The 10,078-nt window shown below is 32.8% G+C and overlaps 1 protein-coding gene across 1 annotated transcript in view; it reads right to left on the bottom strand.

Moving 5' to 3' along the window:
* Window positions 1–448: 448 nt before the first annotated feature.
* The window catches only part of VWDE (von Willebrand factor D and EGF domains), a 59,036-nt gene continuing 49,406 nt past the window's right edge, over window positions 449–10,078 (bottom strand). Inside the window, exons 27-31 of the mRNA XM_045508444.2 lie at window positions 7,142–7,237; window positions 6,942–7,037; window positions 6,108–6,203; window positions 3,076–3,179; window positions 449–744 (exon numbers count right to left, since the gene is read on the bottom strand). Of these exons, the coding sequence (XP_045364400.2) occupies window positions 730–744; window positions 3,076–3,179; window positions 6,108–6,203; window positions 6,942–7,037; window positions 7,142–7,237 (407 nt within the window). The 3' untranslated portion in view covers window positions 449–729. The remainder of the gene's footprint in view (window positions 745–3,075; window positions 3,180–6,107; window positions 6,204–6,941; window positions 7,038–7,141; window positions 7,238–10,078) is intronic.

Raw genomic sequence — 10,078 nt, 5'->3', positions numbered from 1 at the left:
GTTAGAGTTTACCAATGAAAAAAGCTTTCTAGAGAGTTAGAAGATGGAAATGAATAGGAAGCCATTATTTTTTTCAGAGGTGTTTGCAGGTGGATACTTGGATAGGTGAAAGATTCACAGTGGCTTTCCTGCAATTTTTTTTTATGATGACCTACTCTGGTGGTAGTTATCAAAGATTCAGAAGTATTGCAGCAGCTCCAGAAAAACTGAAAAGCCCCTGTTTGGTGCTTTAGGCTGACATCTTCACTCTCAACCTCTCTGACCTTCAGCAGGTGCTTTCCTGAACTCTACCCTGTCCTCCCCCATCCCCGCTCCCAGCACTTCCAACAGTCTTGAGAGTTCCTAATTCCGCATTAACACTTTATATCTGGGTACATCAAGTGGCTTCTGTTATGTTGACTGATCCTGATAATAAGTAAATACACCATCACAGGAAGGACTGGGAAAATATTCAGTTTATTAAATATTATGAATGTTGGGAATATCAGAAACATCATCTCAGTATGTAAATATTAAATCATATTTCAAAGTAAAATTTCGATGATCTGGATTCCTTCTTTGCTTTTCTCTGACAGTGATAACTAAGACCATTCTATATTTTTATTAGTTTCCTCAGTCTTTAAAATAGTTTCAAAAATGATGTCCAGATAAATTTCAAGTAGTTATTTTCAACTTTTTCTGAATAAAAATTTATGTTCTTAAGATACAGGTCTGTAATTCATATACTTGCTATTGGCGTTTTATCTGTAGTAGGAAGAGAGAAATCAAATTTCAAAGATATTAGAAAACAATTTAACTCTGACTCATTATTTGCTGCCTCCCCCCGACATGATACATAAAGCTTTTTTGGTTCTATGTTCGGCACTAGAGACGAAGTACTGCTTTCATAAAATTGAGATCTAATCAGTATTTAAACATCACAGCAGTTGTGACTGAATGGAGCTTGGATACTACATGATTCCATCTTGGCAAAGTGTTACATTCAAGAAACATCCATGCTCAATAAAAGAATAACTTTTTTGTCTGGTATCCTTCAGGAATAGACTTTACATATTCAAAATGCATTGCAAGTCTCTTTGCCCATCTGTTTCCTTCTCCACGTCTCTATTCCTCTATTCAGTGTCACCACCAATAACAAAGTACATAGTGTTTTCTGCATTCTAGGTACTTCCCATATATTAACATATTTAATCCTTATAACCCTATGATTAGGTATTATTATTAGCCCCATATTATAGATGAAAAAATTGAGGCTCAGGGGTTCAATACCTTGCTCAAGGTCACAGCAAACAAGTGGCAGGGATATGATAAATGCACTTAGCATCTAGTCAGCAAGTTATGAAGCCACTCAAAGCTGTTTATCAACCCACTCTCTTTACCACCTCCTTTCCCCTTTTTATTTCCTCTTTCTGTCTCTTTTTCTAGTCAGTAATTCTCTGTCTTTTTCATTGAAATTCTAGCAATCCATAAGAACTTGGGAGAGCAGGTTACAGTAAAGCAGGACATATGGTCCTTGAGCTAGTCTTTTTGTTTTGTTTTGTTTTTCTTTCCCCATGACTTTCTGTTCTTTCTTTCCTTAATGTGGTTCCAGTTGCAGTCTCAGAAGCAACATGAATGGGGATGAAGATGATCTCCTATTAATCATATGAGGAAGGATTCAGACAGTAAAGGAATACATAAAAATAGAATATAGAGAAGTAACCTAGTTTAGTATGTCAAAGTGGAGTTGAAAGCTTTTGAGGTGATACGGTTTTCTGTGCCATAAAAATCTCAAATAAAATAAAATATATTTAGGCTGCCTTCAAACCTAGGAAACTCAAACTTTTATGTTTATTTTTTCTTAATAGCTGATCAAATGGTTACTCAATAAATTCTGTTTCCTGGTTTTCAAACTATAGTACTATTATGATCATTTCTTCCCCCTACAAAATGGGGGCCATATTCTTCCAGGATGAACACCAGTGCTAGGAGAAAAACATAAATACATGCACTTTGCCTCTAAGCCAGACTGATTCAGTATCTTGCTTCAGGAAGAAAATTCCTTATCATTTTTGAAATTTTAATACTCCAGCAAACTTTGATATGCATGACCACTGAGTTTTTTGAAGTGCTGAATAGCATATAATTGCTTTTAAAATTAAATCTAATACAGTTTAAGAACTTCTGGAGAGTTCTATTGCATTTTGTGTGTGTGTGTGTGTGTGTGTGTGTGTGTGTGTGTGTGTGTGTGTGTGTGTGTGTGTGATTGTTGATTGTTAGAGCCACCTTGGTGTGTATAGGATTAGGGCTGAAAAAAATCTTGGCTGTTGATAGGAATTCAAGATTGGAGACCTAAAAAATTCCGTTTCGTTTTATAAGTACAAATATGATCACAGAAACTTTTAAAATAGGTATTTATACAGCACTGGCCTTACTAGTAAGTGTGGGACAATTTCAGAAACTCTAAGCTCTTGTTCTTCCTTTGGTTTCTTGATTTCTGAAATACAAATAAATCCTAATTCTAATGATGTGAAGAGCTTTTATCTCTGAAATGGATTTTAATAGAGAGTAAATGAAGAGAAAGAACTAGTATCAGGGAAAAGAATGAGGATATTCAAGACTTCAGTGGCATAGAATCCACCAAAAATGTTTAGACACCCTCCACCCTCTAAATCAATGAAGTAGTGATTCACTGATCTAAAAGTAGTGAACTTTTTTTTTTGAGAACACTAAAGGTGGTCTTTTTATCAAGTATTTCACTAAATATAAATTATTCGTGTGTTAAATCCATATTATGAGATTATTGCTCTCTTTCAACCCTGGTACCATGAAATACTGCATTACATTTGATGGCTGTATCTGCACAGTGACATTCCTTAAGTGCACAACAAAATTTTGAACAATAAGATAACTATAATGACGCAAAAACAATAGCATTTTGGTTTTAGAGGCAAATAGTAAAACCTTGTATGTTTTCCTTTGTGGAAATAAAAGAAAATAAAACGTTAACAGATAGGTATGAATTACTAAGTAGAATATCTGAGTAAATGTCAGATGTCAATATGTAACATAAGTTTTGTTTAAAATGTAAAATACCTGTATTTTCTTTTCACATTTGACTCCAGAATATCCAGGGCGGCAAGAACATATGTTGGGGAGTACACATCTGCCTCCATAAAGACACTTTTGATTGCAAATTGCTATAATACACAAATTTTTATAGTTACAATCTTTTGACATAAATGCTTGTGACATATTCTATTCCAGTGATCTGATAGCTCGGCTATAAACAATAGTCATAAGAATCTGTTAATGACCAATTACACTCCTTTATTTCTGCAAGCAGCTCAAACACACACATACACACACACTTCAAAAGACAAAACACCCCAAACTCAACACAACCCAAACTCAACACAACAGTTTCACTATTCTATGAGGATATTATTAAAGCAAACAAAATTTTCATTGGCTACATTTAATTTAAAAAATATATATTTGATTTCCTAGAAGATTCAAATCAGTAACATAAGGTAGCTTTCATAATTGCTTTTTAATAAACATTTTTAAGCAAAAATTTAAGAGACAATTCAGTATTGACCAGTGTATGGAAAAACAGATAATTTTATTTTATACCATAAACTTCCTTTATGGAGAAAGTTTAATGTAAAACAGCTCTATTGGAAGTTTCCTAAAGATTTTCACACTGTTTGTACTAGGAATTTCTTCTTTAAAATCTCTCCAAATAAAAATTTAAAATTATTTATTTCAGTATGTATCTCAATACTTACTTATCTTTCATCTATCTCAATTTTTTCCCTTTCTTTTTTCTTTCTTTCTTCCTTTCCTTTCCTCTCCTTCTTTCTTTTCCTTCCTTCCTTTCATCATCTATCTACCTACCCACCTGTAGAGAAAAAAATACTCATAATAATAATAGTAATTTGTAAGTAACTGAAATGTTCAACATGAGGGGAAAGATCAAGTGAATTATACTGTTTATATTATGGAACTTAATATATCATTTAAAATTATGTTTTTAAGGACATGGAAAATGCTTTCAAGTAATATTGAGTAAAAATAGACATAATATAAAATTATATACAATGCAGTTATTTTTCATGGGAGAGTTATGTAGTTATGTTTCAATAACTCATAATGGAAGATTGTATAATTCAAGAATAATATTCCTTTTGGTATAAATACAACAATGAAAGGTATGTTTTCATCAGGGCTGTTGTTAATGACTGAGCAGGTTGTGTAGTGAACAAGGTTCCACAGGTAAGGAAGCACCATTCACATCACAGACATCATAAATTTAAATATTTATTACAACAATTTTCCAGAAGATGGCAGTAATACTTCTTGTAAAATAATGTCATCAAAGTTTAGGCAGTTCTCAGACAATTGGAAGTAAAGAATTCTGGGGAAGGGGACTTTTAAGATTCACATAAACGTGCTACAAGGTGCAAAAATAGGTGTACATCTTTAGGCTGTGCTCAGGGTAACTCAATTCACAATCATTGGAGCATATTTCCACATTAGTATGCTTTTAGCAGCTCATCATTCTCTCTCATGGTCCACACAGACCTCTCCAGAGTGAGTAGATTAAATTGAGGCTGATAGCTCTTTTTTCTAGCATTTTATCATATCTAACTTCCAATGAGAATTGTTGATTTTGAACATATATTTCTTATGTGAGTACTAGTATTCAATGGACCCTTTGAAAATATTTTCCTAGGATGAGGAATGTATAAATTATAATAGCAATTACTAACAAAATAAAGTCTGAGTCATTAAAATTACATGCAAAATCTTTGATACATGGAAACAAGTATAGTTCATAAGACACTGAAAAGCAGGGCAGGTATTTCTAGTAATAAGGCATGGTCTTTTTTTTTTTAAGGTATGATCTTTTTACAACTGTGTAATTTCAGTTTACAATTCACTTACTTGGATCACAAGCTTTGATATGTAATTATTGATCATTTGAAAATATTTTGAGGAGATTTTCAGTTTTTCTCATGAGGTCAATCTTTGCTAATATTTTCACATATTATTTAAAGTTTTCATAAATTTCAGAACTGCTTAAAATTTGATTTTCCTCTATACCCTGAAATCTCATCTATGTAAAAATTCATGACTAAAACTGAATAGAAATATACTAAAATGCTACTATCAAAGCAGAAACTAGTTATGGGTGGTGGAATTTGGAATGAATTAATTTTTTAAAGTTTTTCTTATTTTCTATGATCCCATGATAGCTATATCCTTACCTTATAATATAAATAATATTTAAACTGTGTATTAAAACCTTTTTCATCCAATTCTCCCTTAGATGAAAGTACTCAAAAGGTACAAACTTTTAATTATAAGTTAAATAATTACTAGGAGTATAATGTACAACACAATAAATACAATCAACAGTGTTGTATATTATATATGAAAATTTTAAGAGAATAAATCATAAGAGCTCTCATCACAAGGAAAAAATACGTTGTTCTATTTCTTTAATTTTGTATCTATATGAGATGATGGATGTTCACTAAACTTACTGTGGTTTATGCAAACATATGATTTATGTAAGTCAAATCATTAGGCTGTATACCTTAACAGTGCCAAATGTCAATTATACGGCAATAATACTAGAAGAAAAATAAAGTTTTTTTAAATGAAAAAAAAAATCTTCTTTAGCCCACCTAAAAGAACTTCAGTGGCAACCCACAGGCTATAATTTGGAATTAACTGTGTCACACAAAATATTAATATACTTTCTTCTTTTAAGGGGGTATAGAAATACGTAAGAGGGGGGTGGGCATAGCTTGGTGGTAGAGTGCATGCCTAGCATGCACGAGATCCTGGGTTCCATCCCCAGTACCTCCATTAAATCAATCAACCAATCAATCAATCAATCTGATTATGCTCCCCACACCCCAAAAAAAAAGAGGGAGAAAAAAATGGAAAAAAAGAAGTGTTAAGATACCCTTTTATTTCTAAAACTTTTAAAAAGTGGATCAGCATACTGGGATTTATTTGCCCTTATAGATTTTAGCTAAAGCTATATTTTGTTCAATAATTATGATAGATTCAAGTTCAGAACATAGAGTAGAAAACAAATGCTGTAGGCTTACGTGTCTGACACTGCGCTCCTTCCCATGTGGGAGGACAATGGCATACGCTAGGAGCAATACACTCGCCACCGTTTTTACATTTCTGGAAGCAGATAGCTGCAAACAGAAACATAAACAAGTTAAAAATTCACTAGTCAAATCCTATCACAAACCATAAAAATTTCCATTAAAGAAAGAGAAATAGTTAAAAATTACTTAACTAAGGATCTCTTCCTTTAACATTTTATCAAGGACACTTTGTATTGTCACTACTTATTCTCAACGTGATTTTAATGGTTGTATAATGTTCCATTGATCAAACATATTATGATTTACTTTTTCCCCAATTGTTGAACTTTTATACTGCATCTCATTTTACACTTTGACCAATACATTATGTTAGCTAGTAATTTTAAATAATAATTTATAAAAAAGGAAATACATGAAACATTTGAATGAGGAGAGCTACCATTATCTCAAAAACTAGCAAGAATCGAAAGCACCCCATCAGAGGAGGTTCTGCTTTGGCTGGTCTGAGAAGGGGCCAAGGAACCAGTAATTTTTTAAAAAACCTTGCCCTGACTTCTACTTAAGACTGAGAGACCAGAACTTGAAGACTTGTCATTTATCCTGGCAACTGTAGTGAACAGACTAGAAAGTACAGCACCTTCTCTACCTCTGCTAACTTGGCAGAATGACTCGGCATTTTACTCTTCCTGTTTCAAAAAGGTATCTTGTAAATTAGAAACAAGTAAGAAAAAAACAAGCAACAAAAAATAAGGAAAATGCTCTTTGTTTTAAACTCTGCTTTACATTCCCATGTAGGCTTTAGCATTTAAAGAATACTCCTCTTACGTGTGTTGCACTGTTTCCCTCTCCAACCAGAAGGACAAGAGCAAAGATTTGGTCCCATACATTTCCCTCCATTCATGCACATGGGATCACAGATACCTTAAGGTAAAAGGATGAAATGTGAGCCCTTGAATAGCAATAGTTTTTCTACTTAATATGTTTGCTTTACTGGTAGTTGGCAAATACATTTAATGGTGTCTTACTTTTTTGGCATCTCCTACCAGTGTATCCTTCAGGACAGGTGCACACATTATTTCTCATGCAGTGACCACCATTCTTACAGGGAGGATGACAGATAGCTAAAAGAACACATGGCAGCAGTCTGTGAATATCAGCTATGCAATTATTATATATTATATATTGTATCGTGTGCTTGTTATCTATGGGGCCATAAGGCAGAGAAATGTGCTATTAAATTAAAACATCACAACTGCAAGTCATTAAAACTGTCTTTTCTAAACCACAAAATATAATGCTTACAGCTGTGATTTGCTAGTAGGTTAGCACAACCTGAAATGTATTGGTGAAGTGTTCATAACCAATAGAGACTTCGGTATTATAGTGCATATATTATGCACCTTATCTTTTTTTAAACTGTACTTTGAAGTAAAAAGTGAAATGATATGGGAAAAACCAAGAAAATAAGTCAAAACTTAGCTCAAAATAAGAATATCTGTTCCTACTGGAAATTAGAAAAACTCAGCAATCAGTCACGTGATGTTCAGTAAATACTTTAAAGTGAACTTTTGAATACTTACTGAGGTCATGAAGGCAGAGCTTTTTATGTGACTTGTTCCTGTGAATGCTTGGCAAAAAATCTTTTAAACAATAAATCCTTGGCTTTGTTAAGAATAGTTTTTGAATAATCTTGAAAACACTGTACTTGTATTTTCTACATACATGATTCTGTTCCATAGAGTTCACAAGCTAATTTTTGTTATCTTTTATGAAAGGATTTTTATTGCTTCATGCCTCTTCCCAATATGACAATTATATGCAGTTATTTTAAAAATAATAATACATAGGCAAACCTGCCTAGAAATTTTTAAATTTAATTTTTCCTTAAATGATAATTAGATGGATTTTAGTTTGTATTTTTAAAGTGAATGTCAGGTTAACTGGTTTTGGTAATAAGGCCTTTGTAGATGGGCTTCCTGTTAAATTAGACCTGTTTTTAATAGCTGCTTTTAAAATTTCTAAACATTGTAAGAAAAATTCAACTGATTTCTAATGGATTTATAAATGAAAACAATGTAGCGCTTTATGTACAAAGACAACATAACTGAATGATTTTAGGAAATGAATGATTTCTACTATTTTAGACCGAGCCTTTTGAATCTACTTTCTCTGGCATTTTTATATTTTTTATTACTGGGAAAAGCTCTATCTTCTGTTTCATAATCTTTATATGATTTAAGATTATTTCTGTTGAGATTATTTTAGGAAAAAATGTATTCTTTTCATTACAGAAACATCATAGGAAATACCATGGTTAGAAATTTAAAACTAAAAAACAAAAAAAGAACAAAAGACTTGTTTACAGTGAGTAACATTGTTATAATTAATACTCATCTACGCTACAAAACTTGCGTGTGAGATAAATACTACATTTATACAAAAAAGTATATAAGTAATACAGAGAAATGACATATAAACTTAGGCTTGGTCATACCCACCCCGATCCCATTTTAGAAAAAGGAGGTTCAGGAGAAAGTCCACCTTCACACATATATTTATGAGATTTTCTAGCCTCAGATGGATCTTCCATCAAACTCCAAAGTGAGCTGTTATCCAGCCTCATGTTCCATATGGAAAGGGCTCATGGCAAATGGATGAAGGAACTTGGAAGCTCTTCAGACACACGTTTTAATCTTTGCTTATTCACAGAGTGGTTTATCTCTTTCACGATGTTTACAGCTCAAATGCTATCTTTCTCTTTTGAAACCCAGTAGAACCCACAGAATATTCTCCTCATACTGACTTTTAACCATACTCTGCCTAATGTTATTCAATGGCTTTCGATGTGTATAGCATCTTCCCTTCCCAGCTTTTGGGCTCACAAGAGAATGTAATCTAATAAGAATAAAAATAATATTTTTATGTCTTCTGCTCTTTTCTGTAACATGTCTTACATGACAATAGTACCATTACTTAATGCTAGCTAGCCATGTGCTGACTGTGTGTGCAGGTGGTCCTCTTGTTTGTCTCATTTGCACTTCACAGCAACTGTCTAGCTCAAACTTGAAAGTTAAGAAGCCTGAGGCCTGGAGACTATAAGTAAATTTTCAACATCTATGCCAACTAGGAAACTTCAGAGACTGCTAGTTCCAAAAACTGTAACATGACATCTGTTCAATAGATAACTTTTAGTTCAATTTAGTAATTTAGAGTCCCTCCTTTACCCAGTTGTATAGTTGGCATATAAATTTTAGAGAATTTTTCTTACTATACTTACATCTACTGCAAATAGCATGAGAGGCATAAGCTTTTTATTTTCCTCTTTATGTTCTCCACTCAAAACCCTACCTAAAACTCTTAAACGTGGATTTAGTCGTAGTCTCCTGGTTTTCAAGATTTGTCTTAATTTAGTCTTCCCGTTTTTGCAAACTAGTTTCTTAACAGAAATCTGAATTCGAGGAACTCATTTCGTATGTCTGCATGCCTAGTATTAGAGTGATGGTTTCTTCACCTCAGTTTTAATGTCAGAATCCTAGCCAACCTCCAAGTTAATAAAAAAGGATTGCAAATCAAAGTATAACATGACATAGAAAGTACATATTTTAGAATTTAAATTATACATATTCTGGTATGTTTTATACTGAAAGTCTATTCTAGTTTGCATAAACTCAAAAGTATGAAGATGCAGAAAATACATTTTAAATTTCATTTATTGGCATTAATTCATGCCTATGTGTTCAACATCAGGTCATGTTCATATTCTGGAAAAAACGAAACAAAACAAAATAAAATCTGTAGCATTAACTTTATGAGGGAAAGTGTTAAAATAACAGTCCGTGAAGGGGAAAAATGATGCATCTTTACGTCCCCCTATCTCTTTGCATAGTTCTGTGCACAGCTGGCTCTTCATAAATGTTTAGTGAAACTAAAGTCAGGAAAGCACATTAGATAACAGTGGACAT

Source organism: Camelus bactrianus, chromosome 7 (genome assembly GCF_048773025.1).
Source record: "Camelus bactrianus isolate YW-2024 breed Bactrian camel chromosome 7, ASM4877302v1, whole genome shotgun sequence".
NCBI classification, from domain to species: Eukaryota; Metazoa; Chordata; class Mammalia; order Artiodactyla; family Camelidae; genus Camelus; species Camelus bactrianus.
This window is presented reverse-complemented; position numbering and strand designations above follow the sequence as displayed.